General features: G+C 41.5%; 1 protein-coding gene across 1 annotated transcript in view; it reads right to left on the reverse strand.

Moving 5' to 3' along the window:
- uvrag (UV radiation resistance associated gene) overlaps positions 1-16,307 on the reverse strand; it is a 424,373-nt gene extending 408,066 nt beyond the window's left edge. The window contains exons 1-3 of the mRNA XM_084319596.1: positions 16,146-16,307; positions 15,725-15,799; positions 15,515-15,600 (exon numbers count right to left, since the gene is read on the reverse strand). Of these exons, the coding sequence (XP_084175722.1) occupies positions 15,515-15,600; positions 15,725-15,799; positions 16,146-16,277 (293 nt within the window). The 5' untranslated portion in view covers positions 16,278-16,307. The remainder of the gene's footprint in view (positions 1-15,514; positions 15,601-15,724; positions 15,800-16,145) is intronic.
- Between the last annotated feature and the right edge of the window lie 1,013 nt (positions 16,308-17,320).

Consider the following 17,320-nt stretch of genomic DNA (forward strand, 5'->3'; position numbering starts at 1 on the left):
TTCATCATGAATGCATGAAGGGGGGGGGGGGGGGGTCGTTTTTTGATGATTTGATCGCCAGTAACATTTAGAATACTACATAAGTTGATCGGCCGGATCGATATGGAATCATTGTAGGATCAAGGTGGAATTGGCGTCAGATAGTCCTTAACTTTGATCAAGGTTATTCCAAAAAGAATATTCCAATTGTCTGATCACGATTTCCAGTATTGATGTCGATCGGGTCCCTGACATGAAGTGGCACAAGATATGCCTCAAATGTGCTGAATGAGTTTTGAAGTGATCGGATGAAGCGATTTACTTGGCTTGGTCTAAACTCTCTGCCCGGACGAAATTAGATGTGACACAGTGTGAAATAAGGTTTCAAAGGGTGGGCGATACTGCCACCTAGCAGGATGCGGCCGGTATTGCACTCTAGGGATCTCAGAATGATTTCCTATGGTAACACGAGGTCCGTGACACTGCATAGAATAAAAAAATAGAATAAAAGAAAAAACGATGAAAACCCGAGAAATCTCGGGTCTGGCACCCAATGTGTTAAGCCTAACTTTATATCTTAACCATAACCAAATTCAAATTAACCAAAAGACACATCCACCCTGCACCTTATTTTATTTTATCTTACCTAATTTTGATATTTAATTTAATTGATCGTACTACTACTACTTATTGTTATTGGACACACACACACACACAAACACCCTGCACCTTATCATGCACATACACTACACGCAAGACACTTTCTATAAATAATTGACTTTTTATCTTACCTCATCTTACAGTATACTATATATATATATTTGTTTTATGTTACTACTACTACCTATTGTTACCATTCTTGTATTCATTTAGGTTTCTTAATTGTGCACTGTTGAGTCTGAGCTCGAAATACAATAATTTCATTACCTGCAATGCCCCCTGTATTTAAGCATTACATCACGCACAGGAGTGGTTTGTGACCAATAAACCATGCCTAGGGGTGGTCGTTAGGCCCGAGGCGCAGCCGAGGGTCGTTAGACCCCCCTAGGCATGGTTTATTGGTCACAAATCACGACTACAAGTGGTGTAAAGCTTTTATACAACTGCCAGATTCATCCAACCTTATTTCTATACAATAAACACACATTAATCGAAGATTTATTGAAAAAACCATCCGCCAGAAAAAGTAGTTCCCACAACTACAAAAAAGACAAGTTGCCTCCATGTGGAAGCAGCTTGAAGTGCATCCAACCAAACTAACACATCCAACTGTGTATTATTGGAATGATTGAGAGAAGTTGCCTCATGTGGAAGCAGCTTGAAGTGCATCCAACCAACTAACACATCCAACTGTGTATTATTGGAATGATTGATTGAAAATTTTATTACCAGATGCAGAATGGGTACAATACAGTACGGCTCAATACACACAATTGTTAAGGGAATGCAGACCTACTTTCCATAGAACTTCATTCTTAGATGCTTCTATATAAAGTAGGTAAAACAAATTAAAACGTTTTCTTTGCCCTATAGGAAAAAAACGTTTTCTTCGCCCTATTTTTTTATTTATTTCTTTTAGCCTAAACTTAACCAGTTGGAAACCAGGGGTACAGTAATAAAATTAGCAATCAACCAATCAATCAATTCAATAGACCATGCTCACTTAAAACAGCGCTGCTTCTCTCTCAGTCTGACTCCCCCGCTGTTGCAGACAGGAGTGTGTGTGTGTGTGTGTGTGTGCGTGTGTGTGTGTGTGTGTGTGTGTCACAGTGTGTGTGTGTGTGTGTGTGTGCGTGTGTGTGTGTATGTGTGTGTGTGTGTGTGTGTGTGTGTGTGTGTGTGTGCGTGTGTGTGTGTGTGTGTGTGTATGTGTGTGTGTGTGTTTGTGGGTACGCCAGCGTCGGACAGTGTGAGAGAGAACGCTGCAGTCAGTAGAAAGTAGGAAGGAAGAAATTTAAATCAATCAATTAATCAATCAATCAATCCGTGATTTTTCTTTTGTTCTAGATTGACTCAAGACCCATCAATTACATCATCCAACATTGTTTAAAGGACTAACACATTCCCCTTGACAGAATCGCTTCATATTTAGTCGTTATGGTGCTTTCAACATAACCATTTGTTGTCCGCGATCTTGTTTTCTCCCGGAGTGAGCCGGGGAGTGATATGTGATTCGGTTGTGGGCGGGTCCTGAGCCCAGGACCGTGGATTGTTGCCAATAAAGACGTGTAAATGGCCAATCAGAATCGAGAAATTTGCATGCCGTTGTATAATGTTGTGTATTTGACAAATAAAGAAATTTAACATACATTATGTACCTTTTTTCCTGTGGTCGATTAGTACTTTATTTACATTTTCTGATAAGACCATGTTGGTGTCAGAGTCTGTGCAGTGTTTAGTAGTGTAAGAGTCAGACAGTCCTAACAGGTCTCAGGTTTTCCAGCCGTTAGTTCTCCACCAAGTTGTTGGGCGTGATTATTGATGAAAAGCTTGCTTGGTCAAGGCACATTAATAACATATAGACGGTGGGCCGAAGGTCTCTAGAGGCTTCCGTTAATGAAATGATTGATCTGGTTAAACAGACTATATGTTATTGTAATATGAACTACATAATATACTATAATAACACATTTCCGTTTGTTGGCAACGGTTGTTGGGTCATATCTTTATGAAATTAATGTGTTGATAAGATAAAAACTACCTACGTTTGTGAAAAGGGGCGTTGCTGCGGAACCAATCAAAACACGTTACAACGTCAGGTGACTTGATTTCTCCCAATGACATTCCTCAAGCTCCGGAAACTAGGAAGTAAATTTGCGACTCGTCTGTTGACAACACTGGATTTAGCTCTGCATCGGTAAGCTGAGCTCTCAATACTCATATACATTACTATTGAAATGCATTTTTACTTAACTCTACAGCATTATTCAAACGTGATAGGAAGTTATGAGCTGTTTATATGCATCCGTTTTGACTTCCGATTACACATTGGAAAATATTGTAGCCAGCTCACAGACTAACGTTACGTTAGCATTTTAACTTTCTCAGATAGCAATCTAACATTACGTTAGTGTAAATCAAACAACTCTAACCCAATACTAATAATAGTAACTTGTTTCACATTCTTGCTGTGTGTTACACTATGGTATAGCGCAGTGGAGGTTTCTCTATGACAACACGTGAAACACAAATTCACTCATAATTCATAATTATTATTAATTTACATATACCTATATATATATATAAATTATTATTATTATTATTATTTTTTATAAATGTTTTCCTCTGTAAAAAAAATGCCAGTGAATTTTTTTTTTTTCAAAAATGGCCAAAATTGACAGCTCTGAGCAGGCCTGCACTGCAGTATTGCCTGCAGTAATTATTCGTGAAGAAAACTTCACAGGTGTGACCCATTGTTAAATAAATAATAAATAACAGCGAATCAAAATAGGCTATTAACTTCATCTAAGAACGGTCTGTGCAGTTAAACTCTTGCCATTGAATGGAGGATTGATTGATTGACAGCCCTTGACATCCAATACACGGAGGTTGAATATGATTGGCAGCCTTGCAAATCCAATCAGAGATTTCTGCATTGCAAAGTCAAAATGGGTCCAGCTGCATGTGAGGAGGATAGGTTTAGCTCGGGCCAATCTCAAGTTTCTCAAGTTTCTTTATTAGTTGTCATACAGAAGTACAGAATACTTTTATACAAAATGTAACATAAAGAAGCATTTTGTATAAAAGTATTCTGTACTTCTGTATGACAACTAATAAAGAAACTTGAGAAACTTGAGATTGGCCCGAGCTAAACCTATCCTCACATGCAGCTGGACCCATTTTGACTATGTGAAAGTTGAGACTATGAGAAAGTTGTTGTTTAGTAGTTAGTAAGCTGTACAGCTATAACAAGTCAGGCTAAATTAAACTTTGCGCCAACATTAGGACCGAAGTATAAACCAGCAACTGAGCAACATGAAGAAGTGGATTTATGCATCTGGATCAGAAAAAACATTGTGGATGAAAAAGTAAGTAGGCTACAGTGCTTGTATGCCAACAGTAGCTAGGCAGCTTAGCCTACATCACAATGATAATCACCAAGCTAACTTACTGTACACACTGTAGGGCTGGGCAATTAATTGAAACAGAATCGCGATATCGATTCATAGACCTATGCAATCTAATTTCTAAGTTATGACTATTTTCTTTTATTAAAAAAAACGTTTTTTTTTTTTTTTTTTTTTTTTTATTATTATTATATCTGGGTTGAACATGATTTGTGGAACTCCCTCTGGTGTTGTGGTCGTGGTATTCACTGACCTTTGGGAAGTATTTCGACATGCACATGGGTATCTTAGTGGTGTAGTGTATCTTGTAGACCAGGCCCATTGCAAGTTGCTGTACTCTCGTCTACTCTAAGCCATCCTAGGTTGTCAAAGTGGACAGGGGTGAGGTGGGTTTTAGGAGTAAGGTCAAGCAGTAGTCTGACCAGTTTGTTTTGTGATGTTTGTAATCTTGTTTTTAGTGCCTTTGAGGTGCTTTGGTACCATGAGGTGCAAGCATAGTCGTAGTACCCTTGAATGAGTGCTCCTGTTAGAGTCTTCAAGGTATTCTTGTTTACCAGAGAGGAGATCCGGTACAGGAATCTAGTTCGTTGGTTGACTTAGTTTTATTACATTGGATCCCATTTTGTCACAGGAAAGATTTGCCTCTATAGGATGGAACCCAGGTAGGTAATTTCATCTTTCCTTTTAAGATAAGATAAGATATTCCTTTATTGATCCCCTTGGGGAAATTCAGGCATCATAGCAGCATGGGGGAAGGGGGGGTACAGGTAGTGAAAACAACACAAGCAGTGTAAACAAATAGGTCAATATAATTTACTATCTAACTAACTGAAATATACATTATTCATTATTCACAGTATCACAGTATCCACATAAGGTGCAGTATGCATAAGGTAGTGTTATTGTCCTACTTGGGTTCCTATTAGTTCTAGGTCGATGTCTGGCAGCAGTCGCTGCCCACTGTTGTGGAGCCTGATGGCCACTGGTATGAAGGACTGTCCGAGGCGGTTAGTTGAGTGTCGGGGGGGTATGAGTCTGTGGCTTCCTTGTCACCTTCACCTAATATGTTTTGATCTGGTCAGGTGCGCTGTCACCTAAAATGTTTTGATCTGATCAGGTGCGCTGTCACCTAATATGATTTCATCTGGTCAGGTGCGCTGTCACCTAATATGTTTTCATCTGGTCAGGTCCGCTGTCACCTAATGTTAATATGTTTTCATCTGTGTCCACTGACCACTGACACACAGTGGGGGATGTTTTAAAAATATTATTTAATATATAATATAATATAATAATTTGTGCTTCACCTAAAAATTTGGTCAGCAGCCTCCACTGGTATAGCGGTATGTGTTGTTGCCTGTGACGTTGTACTGCTACATCTATTTATGACATACCAGATTTGTAAATACAGTACTGTTTGTCACAAGACGTTGTCACAACAGTTACATATGTACAAAATACACTGTCTCATAAATATACTCTTCCAATATATAAATATACATATAAATATATTGTTTTAGATGCTGTTGTCACTATGAATTACAAATGGGGGGCCCTGATGTAAACAAGACAAACGTCTTTCTCTGGTCTGCATCCCCTTAACAATAGTTTGATATTGGATGGTCCCTGTGATGTTGTTTACTGTCTATCTGTATGTCATGTATGTAATATGTTATGATGAATTGAAAATGGGGGACCCTGATGTAAACAAGATGAAAGTCTTTCTCTGGTCTGCATCCCATTAACAATTGTGTGTATTGAGCTGTACTGTACTGTACCCATTCTGCAATCTGTTAATATGATGAATAACGTTATCTATTGTAGTAACAATGTTCCAAAATGTATTGATTGTTTTTCTGTTTCCCCAGATGCTCAACCCTGGACCACACGATATATTCTAGGCCTAATTAACCCTAGCCTGAGGGTTCTATAGTAATCAATCATGCAAGCTCAAAGATTGAGCTCTTGAGGTGACTGCTCTATATCAAGAACCATTATCAGAGTGGCAACTGCAGGACCTGTATTTCCCAAAACAATGAATATCATGATTGAATGAGAGGCCATGGTAAACAGCACAGTGAATAAACAATGTGCAGTCCCTTTATATATTGTTCTGGATAGAAGTGGGGCCAGGCTAATCTGCAAGAGCTCAACTTTTGAACAAGGATGGTCTCACATAAGCTGTCCGGGGACGACTCACACAGCTCTCTACTCTCTGGGCCCTGGACTGGACACCCCTCCACTGTACTAGTTACACATTACACACATACAAATGACAATAACACTATGTAACAACCATCAAATGCACTCACAGCACACACATCCACACGCACACACTCACTATTAAACAAACAACTGACTGCAGCACCCACTTTAGAACACCTAAACACACTTTATATTTATTGGCAAAGAATTTGCACTACAACCCATACCTCATTACACCTTACTGTAAATTGTACCTCATCCCATTTCTGCATTGTACTGTATAGTATATTGTAACTCAGTTACTTTTCTACTCTGCATTGTACATTGTATGTATATATTGAACAATTGTCTACGTACTTGACTTCTATTTTATACTTATCTATTTTTATCTAGCACAATCTCTGGAGCAAAACAGAAAGAAGCATTTTATATAAAAGTATTCTGTACTTCTGTATGACAACTAATAAAGAAACTTGAACATCAAAAAATCAACATTCTGTTCTCTATGCCAGGCTAGATCTGACCTTGACTCATGTTACAGGATTAATACACACTTTATACACAAATTGCATATAGCATTCTCTTTGGTAGCATTCATTCTGTGTTTATTGTGTCATACTGGGGAATAATATTAATATTATTATGTCCTATTGGGGACATAATTTTAAATTCTGAGCAATTCAATTGTTTTTTTTATGGAGAGGACGTCTGACATTAATTGAAAACTGTATTAACAGATTGCAGAATGGGTACAATACAGTACAGCTCAATACACACAATTGTTAAGGGGATGCAGACCAGAGAAAGACTTTCATCTTGTTTACATCAGGGTCCCCCATTTTCAATTCATCATAACATATATGACATACATGACATACAGATACAGTAGGCCTACTGCTACATCTATACATTTAATTATGACATACCAGATTTGCAAATACAGTACTGTTTATGATACAAAGAGTCCAGAACAATTGCAGATGGGATGCAGACCAGAGAAAGACGTTTGTCTTGTTTACATCAGGGTCCCTCATTTGTAATTCATAGTGACAACAGCATCTAAAACAATATATTTATATGTATATTTATATATTGGAAGAGTATATTTATGAGACAGTATATTTGCAGTCCAGAGAAAGACTTTCGTGAGAGACCAACAAAGTGAGGTATGTAAAAACTTGGAATCAAATTGTGGTCGTAGATCTAACGTTAATATCACGTTAACAATCTAATGGCTAGAAAGCTCACCTGACGTCGATATGGCTTAATACAGTGCGAAATACAATCTTATAGTAAGAAACAAAACACAAGTTGAACATAGTTTTGAACGTTTTATTACAATAGTATTTAGGTCGGACCGTCGGATCTAACGTTAATATCACGTTAACCATCTAAAGCTCATCTGTGACGTCGTTATGGTTAATACAGTGCGAAATACAATCTTATATAGTAACAAAACAATACACAAATTGAACATAGTTTTGAACGTTTTATTACAATAGTATTTACTGTCTCATGTTGCGATGTATAATACAGCTAGCGTTCCAGTCAGATTCTCCGTTCTTGTTGACAATTTTGGGGTCCGTACTTCCCGTTTCTGTATCCTGATTGGTTTATCAGCTAGAGGTGTCCCAAGATATGCATGAGCAAACATTGAATCTAAATGTAAGATTACGAACACCGATGACCAACAGACGGCTGGCCAACAAACGTATTTTGACTCAACATAATAACTAGATATTACACACAAAGAATTGTGTAGTCTGCCAACATGGATCAATCAAGTTCACTTTAGACTGACTCGGCCTCCCCTCTAATAGTGGCTAAAATGAGTAGGAGTATTTCAATGATCGGAAGGTGTGCTCATCTATTGAGTGAGAAGACAGTTAAACTAATGTTACAAGCTTTAGTCCTATCCCCCTTGGACTACTGCCCAACAATTTGGTTGAGCGCTTCTAAGCGGGATCTGGAGAAACTTCAGCTCGCTCAGAACAGAGCAGCACGTCTCGCCCTCCGCTGCTCTGTGAGGAGCAGTGTTGTGGGAATGCATGCCGCTCTGTCTTGGCTTAGAGTGGATCAGAGGTTGGCATGCAGCCTTGTAACATTTTTGTTTAATATTTATAAAATTGGTAAAACTAAGTCTTTGTGGTCAGAACTACAACCCACCAATACTAGACATGGCTATGTCACCAGACACACCGTGGGTCTTCATTTTACTCTACCTCTACCAAGAACAAATGCACTTAAGAGAACCGTAATGTATAGAACTGTTGCATACTGGAATTGTATATCTGTGAAGATAATGATCAGCAACAAATTTACTTTTAAGAAAAAGTTGAAGGATGCTGTTATGAATGGTGAAATACAGTTGAGTTACTGATTTATTTAGTTAGTATTGTTAGTTTAGTTAGTATTGTATTTGTGGTTGGAGCCTTTGTGTGTTTTTCTTATTTTTATTTTTTTTGAAGATGTTGATAATGTGCTTAGGCTAAGGTGTTTATGCTTTTATTGTTTTTTGTTACTGTAATGTAATGTACTGTAATGTTGTATGTTGTGTGTTAGGACCCCAGGAAGAATAGCCTTTCACCCATGGGTGTAGACTAATGGGGATCCATAAATAAACAAATAAATAAAGACACTAATCAGAAAAAGACACTGTGCCAGATCCCCCCTGGTTTGTCTGATGGTCATGTCTTGCCCATGTACGTCAATTTGTAACACCAGAGGCGGTAACCACAGGCGGTAACATTTTAGACCACTGTTACACGCAATTCAAGGGTGGATACAAGGCTCATTCTACTAGTGGCTTTGGGAAGTCTGATCATGCGGCCATCTTTCTTTCTCCAAAGTACAAACAAAAAATCAAGAGCACACCGGTAGTCTCGCGAGAGGTGCAGAAATGGGATGTGGAGTCAGAGGAGACGCTCCAAGCTGCGCTTGAGTGCACAGACTGGGGTGTGTTCCGCGACACAGATAACATTAATGTCTACACGGAGACAGTGCTGGACTTTGTTCGTACTTTGGTGGAAGAAACAATCCCCACTACCACAATTAAAGTTTACCCAAATCAAAAACCCTGGGTAGACAAATCCGTCCGTGAAGCTCTGAAAGCGTGCACCAAAGCATACAACGACGGCCTGGTGGCAGGCAACATGAATGACCACAAGGTGGCGCGATACAACGTAAGGAGGACAGTAATAGAGGCAAAACGGCGCTACAGGGATAAAATTGAACTCCAGTTTGAACAGGCCGACTCCAGAGCTATGTGGCAGGGGCTCAAAACGATGACAGACTACAAAGGCACCTCCCTCAAGCTGAACAGTGACATCTCCTTAGCAAATGACCTCAATACCTTCTATGCGAGGTTTGATGCTGGTAATAACAACACCAGCCCACAAGCCACGGCAATGGGGGGGGGGGGGGGGGGGTCTGCTGCTGATGGAGACTCAGTGTTCAGGGTAACAGAGCATGAGGTGAGGCGGACCTTTAAAAAAGTGAATATCAGGAAGGCAGCAGGACCGGACGGCATCCCCGGCCGCATCCTAAAAGTCTGTGCCGACCAACTGGCCCCGGTATTCACTGACATATTTAACCTGTCCTTAGAACAGGCTGTCATCCCCACCTGCCTGAAGAAGTCCACTATTATCCCTGTACCCAAAAAATCCAAGCCTGCTTGCCTCAACGACTACCGCCCTGTAGCTCTCACCTCCATAGCCATGAAGTGCTTTGAGAAGCTAGTAAAGGGCTACATCTGCTCCTCCCTCCCCATCAACATGGACCCCCTGCAATTTGCATAACGCCCCAACAGGTCCACGGAGGACGCCATAGCCCATGTGCTGCACACAGCAGCATCACACCTGGACAAGAGGAAGGGGAACTATGTGAGAATGCTATTCATCGACTACAGCTCGGCATTCAATACCATAGTCCCCTCCAAACTCATAGCCAAGCTCAGGGACCTGGGCTTGAACTATGACCTCTGCCAGTGGGTCTTGGACTTCCTGACGGGCAGACCCCAGGTGGTGAGAGCAGGCAACTGCACCTCCTCATCCATCACCCTCAACATAGGGGCCCCCCAGGGCTGTGTTCTGAGTCCCCTCCTCTACTCCCTGTACACACACGACTGTGTGGCTCAGCGGAGTAGCAACACAATCATCAAATTTGCTGACGACACAGTGGTGGTGGGCCTGATCTCTGCAAACGACGAGAGGGCCTACCTGGAAGAGGTCAAGGTCCTGGCGGGATGGTGCCAGGAAAACAGCCTCTCCCTGAACGTCAGCAAAACAAAGGAGATGATTGTGGACTTCAGGAGGTCGGGGGTCAAGGACTACAGCCCCCTCAGCATCGACGGGGCACCGGTTGAGAGAGTGAACAGCTTTAAGTACCTCGGAGCCTACATATCCGAGGACTTGACCTGGACCACACACATTGACAGTGTTGTGAAGAAGGCACGACAACGCCTCTACTTCCTCAGGCGCCTAAGGAAGTTCCAAGTCAGTCAGAAGATCCTTAAGAACTTCTACTCATGTACAATAGAGAGCATCCTGACTGGCAACATCACCTCCTGGTTTGGGAATAGCACTGCACAAGACCGAAGCAGACTACAAAGAGTGACAGGTTCAGCCGAACGCACAATTGGAGGGGGGCTCCCCACCCTCCAGAACATTTACAACAAGCGGTGCAGGGGCAAGGCTAAGAGAATCATTAAGGACTCCAGTCACCCGAACAACTGCCTCTTTGAACTGCTGCGGTCAGGCAAGCGATACCGGAGTCTCAAGGCGAGCACAGAAAGACTCAGAAGAAGCTTCTATCCCCAGGCCATCAGGCTGCTCAACGAACAATGAACACTACACAACAACCATCAAACGCACATAGCACACACATCCACACGCACACACTCACTTTAAACAAACACACTGTAGCACCCACTCCCCACACTTTATATTTATTGATAAAGGATTGCACTACAACTCGTACACCTTACTGTAAATTGTACCTAAATTGTACCTCATCCCATTTCTGCTTTGCACTATATAGTATTGTATATTAGTACACTGCATAGTATTGTATATTATATGGTAACTCAGTTACGTCTATTCTGCATCGAACATTGTACATATGTCTATACTGAACACTGTGACCTCATTTTCTACTTCTAATTTACATGCTATACTATGTTATTTGATACTTATCTTGTCTAGCACAGTCTCTGGAGCGTAACAGTAAGAAGCATTTAGTATAAAAGTATTCTGTACTTCTGTATGACAACTATTAAAGAAACTTGAAAACTTGAATTTGGAAATATAACCTAGATTCAATAGCAGCAACCTTATACAACTAATTAGGGATGCTTGATGTTGGCTTTTTTACCGATACCGATATACCGATATTGTCCAACTCTTAATTTCCGATACCGATATCAACCGATACCGATATATGCAGGGTTTCCGCCCCCCCCCCCCCCCATAATTTCAGGTAATTAACATTACATATCTCTTACTCATACTTTTGACAATAAATAAAATCAGAATTTGTTCTTACTTGCTTGCCTGGGTAAATAAAGTTTATAGAAATGTAAAAAAAATTATAAAATAATTTTTATTTTTTTTAAAACAGATACCGATATTTTCCGATATCACATTTTAATACCGATAATATCGGTAGGCCGATAATATCGGACATCCCTACAACTAATGCTTTTTTTTTTGTGAAACCCAAGAATTGTAAAACCAGGAAAGAGATCCTGATGCTTCCATGGCCCATGAAAGAGAGAGACATCTCCGCTCTGGCCAGGCAAACCTCCTCCAGCGCCCAAGGACAAATCTATGCACTATGGGAGATCAGGCTTTTTGCTCCTCCGCTCCCAGTCTGTGGAATGCTCTCCCTGACTACCTGAGAGCACCACAAACTGTGGATGTTTTTAAGAAAGGCCTCAAAACCCACCTTTTTAGTAGGGATGCACGATATTGCTTTTTTGACACCGATACCGATAACTTTATGCTCCTCAAGCCGATAACCGATATTGATAACCGATATTTATTGTATTATAATTTCTTTTTTAATGTATATATTTTTTTTGATCAAAACATATTTTTTTCAACATGAAACAAAACATATCACAAAACAATAATAATACATAAAAAGACTTCTCAGGACAATAACTTAACACCAACTTAAATGTGACCTAACCAGACAACAGAAACAAAAGCCAAGACAACAGTTTTGACTGATAAAGTGACCATATTTATTTTTCCAAATGAAAATTCACAATCCGTCAACAGCTTGTGGTGCATCCAACCTAAGACGCTCGAAGCTTTTTGTTCTTCTTTTTTCAAAGCGGAGCCTTGAAAAAGAGGCTTTGAGTGGACACATCACCACCTCACATCACCACCACAACGGGTCACCTGCGGCATCACCATCGCCACGGTGTTGGGGGCCCGCTTGTACCTATTGACGAGTCGTTTGCTAAATTAAAGAAGTTTGACAGAAGGGCAACCAGCCAGGCAGCGCCGTTATCTCACGGGACGAGTAGCTACATTAGTTAGTCAACAACCAGCCAGGCAGTGCCGTTATCTCACGGGACGAGTAGCTACATTAGTTAGCCAACAACCAGCCAGGCAGCGCCGTTATCTCACGGGACGAGTAGCTACATTAGTTAGCCAACAACCAGCCAGGCAGCGCCGTTATCTCACGGGATGAGTAGCTACATTAGTTAGCCAACAACCAGCCAGGCAGCGCCGTTATCTCACGGGACGAGTAGCTACATTAGTTAGCCAACAACCAGCCAGGCAGCGCCGTTATCTCCCGGGACGAGTAGCTTCATTAGTTAGCCAGCAACCAGTCAAGCTAACGTTAGCTGGTTCCAGCAGCTTGTTGATGTCGTCGGGAGCATTTAGCCTGCTGGCTACCTAGCTCCACTTCAACCAGCATCGGGAGATCCAGCAGCTTGTCGATGTGCTAATAGCCTCAGCAACCCAACGTTAGCTGGCTCCAGCAGATCGACAAGCTGCTGGAGCCAGCTAACGTTAGTGTTGTGAAGGATCAGATTAAACCGAATATATATATTTATTTATGGATATATATTGAATAGTATTTGTATATCGTTTGATATCCCTTGTATATTCCTTGTACATATACACGGAATATTCCTTTATTCTACTACAGCCCATAATAGTTCATTCTCTTATTGGACAAAAGGACCAGGCGCCAGGGACCAGCCCCTGGCGTTCAAGTTCAAAGGTACCGACGAGACATGCCCTTACTAGCCCCGGCTCCGCGCAGGAATACGGCTACCGAAAGCAGAGTGGCACTATTTGTCCACCGTGCATATAAATATGGCGCAAGTAAATGTAGAATTCCTCTTATCCCTTAGTCCTTTACCCTTCTACCCAACTAAGTAACAGAACGTGAAGCCTCACCCCACGATACCGCGTGCGGTGTAGTATGGCCTGTTTGGCCTTAGAATAGCATTGAGACCTCGTGCGAATTAATAGCTGAATTGTCAGAGTTTGGCACCGTATTTCTATTAAGTAATAATAGTCTATTATGTATGGTGCATCATGCGGTTAGAGTCCTAAAGTGAGCAGCACCCCCATCGCTTCCTCGTGTTATCTAGAGTCTTAACCAGGTTGGGCAGACCACACGTGGTGCTTTCATCCGAGGAGTTCTAGGCGAGGACCGAGTGGACCTGTACATTGGATTACCTACCCGACGACTGCTGAGCCCTATGCGGCATGGAATATATATTTGCTTTGGTACTTTGATTTGTGGAGCGGATAATCGCCAACACCGGTGAGTGTTGGATTTACCCCGAGAGGAGTCAAGGTGAGACGGCGCTCAGACCAGACTGAGGTCGCCTCGCTTCTTCTTCACTGTGGAGCTACAGCTACAGCTACAGCCTACAAGAGAGCCAAGGTGTATTCATCTGTGGATCAAGATTCTACTGCACTGTCTTCTGTACGTGAAGTCTCCCTAGAAATCGTTGACCAGACGGGCTACTGCCGACGGCTCTCCTACCCCCCCTACCGGCCTACAACCGGCAGGACCCATTCAGTATATCCCGCTATAATCATTAAGTGCCATCGTTATAATTCCCTAAGAGCCAGGTTGTATACTTGCTTCCTGCGTAACCAGAGATTGGACATTCAGTGTTGATTTGCCTACGAGTACTCATTTGCCTTACAAGAGCATTCAAATCATAAATGTAATGGTGAATATTATATGTACCTTTTGCTATATATTAAATATTTGATTATTACCTTTGTGTGGACCTGGTTTCATGGTGGGAAAGTGTTCATCATATTTAGATATTGTGTACTGTATGGCCAGTAGTTAAAGTACATAAAGCGGTAGTGGTTTAATGATACCATACTTATCAATACAGTCAGGGAATTGTACCCCTCAGTTACAGTTAGCTTGCTGAGGCTATTAGCACATCGACAAGCTGCTGGAGCTCCCGATGCTGGTTGAAGTGGAGCTAGGTAGCCAGCAGGCTAAATGCTCCGCGACGCTGAACTGCATGCGCCGGTCTGTCTGTCTTGTGGAACGTCTGCATTGCATTTATTACAAATAGCAAGCAATCTTTTTACTCTGAAACTCCGAGTACCGACGCGGCCATCTTTGTTGTTAACGTTAACTTGCGTGGCTACGTCACAGCCAAGAAAGGGAGCGCTGGATTTGTGTAAAACGCCCTGTTCCTAAACCACACGCCGTCAGTCGTAGCACAGTACTGACAAAACGGGAGGAGACTTTAGTCAAAACAAACGCACTTCATTCCAATTCACCCACACCGCATTTTTTTTTACCAAAAAATATATTATATTATCGGAGCTATTAATAACGTTATAGAGTTTATCGGGATGACGTCATAATTGCTGATATCAGCCCGATAATTATCGTGCATCCCTACTTTTTAGTAGAGCCTTCTGTTGACCTTTTATCAAATTTTTTGCTCCACACATTTTATGTTCTTTTACCAATTTATTTTATCAGTTTTATTATTCTGTTTCTCTGCTATTTTATGTTTTAGTCTTGCCTATTTTTATATTCTTTCTTTCCTTTATTCTCGTTAGCTTTTAAGTCCCTTTAACTGTAGCGCTCTGAGAGTTGCCCCGCAACTGTAAAGCGCATTACAAATGAAATCTATTATTATTATTATTAAGACTAGGATGTAACAGACAATTGCTTTTTTCTAGCAACCTTTTGTTGTAGCCCTCAGTAAGAGATTGAGATTCTGTATCCCTGAAAAAAGTCGTCCATCTTACCGGAGCAGAGAGAACACACTGTAGGAGTTCCTGACTGAACTCTGGTCAACCTGGAGCAAACTGCTCTTCTTTCGGTCCGAGTGATCCTGCAAAGAGGTGCATGACAGGATGTTTTAATATGGAAACTGCATCTAAATAAAAAGATAACTAGATTAGTCTGTGGTGTTCTATTTGTGAGGAGACTCCCTGGAAATAGAACAAAGCCTGTACCTTATGATCAAAATCAGCTGCATAGTAGCCGTCGTTCAGTCCAAATATGATCTCATTCGGACTCCTGGAGCGGATCTGTGGAGGAGAGGAGTTGGTATTTCACTGTGAAGCTCGAGACAGAACAGAGAAGAGGAGACATTATGCGTTTCTAGCGCTGGGTTGTGTGTCCCTGGAAGAGAGCAAGTGCTATTAAATGATAACTTTTAACAGAGGGAGAGGGATATAGAAAGAAAGAAAGAAAGAAAGAAAGAAAGAAAGAAAGAAAGAAAGAAAGAAAGAAAGAAAGAAAGAAAGAAAGAAAGAAAGAAAGAAAGAAAGAAAGAAAGAAAGAAAGAAAGAAAGAAAGAAAGAAAGAAAGAAAGAAAGAAAGAAAGAAAGAAAGAAAGAAAAAAAATAAATGTGCGTGTGTTTGTGGTCACACCTGCTGCCCTGTGTATCGGAGTCCATCCAGGTTGACTTTCCATTCTATGAGGAGCTGGTACTGCTCCGCTAGTCCTCCCCAGATCCTCACCACGAAGCAGGACACCGAGGTGTCCAGGAGGTCCGGCAGCATTCCAAAGTCCAGACTCCGCCACGTTGGATTCTGAGACAGACGGACAGACAGACGCATAGATTAGCAAGTAGGGCTGGCAGGGTTCCCACGGACATTGCAAAATGAAATTCAAGGACTTTCAAGTACTTTTCCCAGCATTATTTTTCATTTTAAAAGGGCATTTAAAAGGATACAATTCACTTTTAAATGCGTTTTTTTATAGAATAAAATGATCAGATCCAATATTTATGACTTAAAACCAATTTCCGACAATTAGTTACACTGTTTGTTCAGCACACCTACATTGGTGACCCTGACGTGCTAGCACATATGCTCGGGAATCCTCCAGAGGATAGTAAGTACGACACACTGAAAGACGTTCTGCTAGAAAATTTTGGTGAGATGGAGTCTGAGCGTGCACGTCAGCTACTGTCTTTGCCGGGCCTGGGCGATGCTAAACCATCGGAGCTAATGGATCGAATGTTGGCTCTACTACCAGGCAACCACAAGCCTTGTTTTATCTTTAACCCATTCTCCGCCGATGACGTGTTTACACGTCATTCTCCGCCATGCGTAATCTGCCAATGACGCCTAAAGGCGTCTTTGAGATCAATATTTCATATTTTCGTCATGGTATTCACATTTCACCCACGGAGTCTTGGCTGGTGCTGTAGAACTCCGCTCAACTCTGCAACGCTTCAATACCGCCACCTTGTGGCCGATCGACGAGTTGCCAAAACCGGAAGTGGCCGGAAGTGCTTAGTCCGTCCCCTATTCCGTCCGGCCACTCGCTATTGCTCCCGGGACTACATCCAGACACCGTGGATATCGATCCGTTGCCATAACTCAATAAACAACATGATTGGACGTATATTAGTATTATACAAACCGGAACTGGATCACCTAGATCAACATCACATAACTGGGATCTGTTTGCGCCAGTGTGATCGCCCAACGGTAAGAGGAAGCTGCCGTGAGTTTCAGCGTTTTTGATTATTATTATCCATACAAACTGCTCTGATCTATATATCACCCATACTACATGAATCATTTAACGTCGGTCA

Source organism: Notolepis coatsorum, assembly GCF_963971535.1.
Source record: "Notolepis coatsorum genome assembly, chromosome: 8".
NCBI lineage: Eukaryota > Metazoa > Chordata > Actinopteri > Aulopiformes > Paralepididae > Notolepis > Notolepis coatsorum.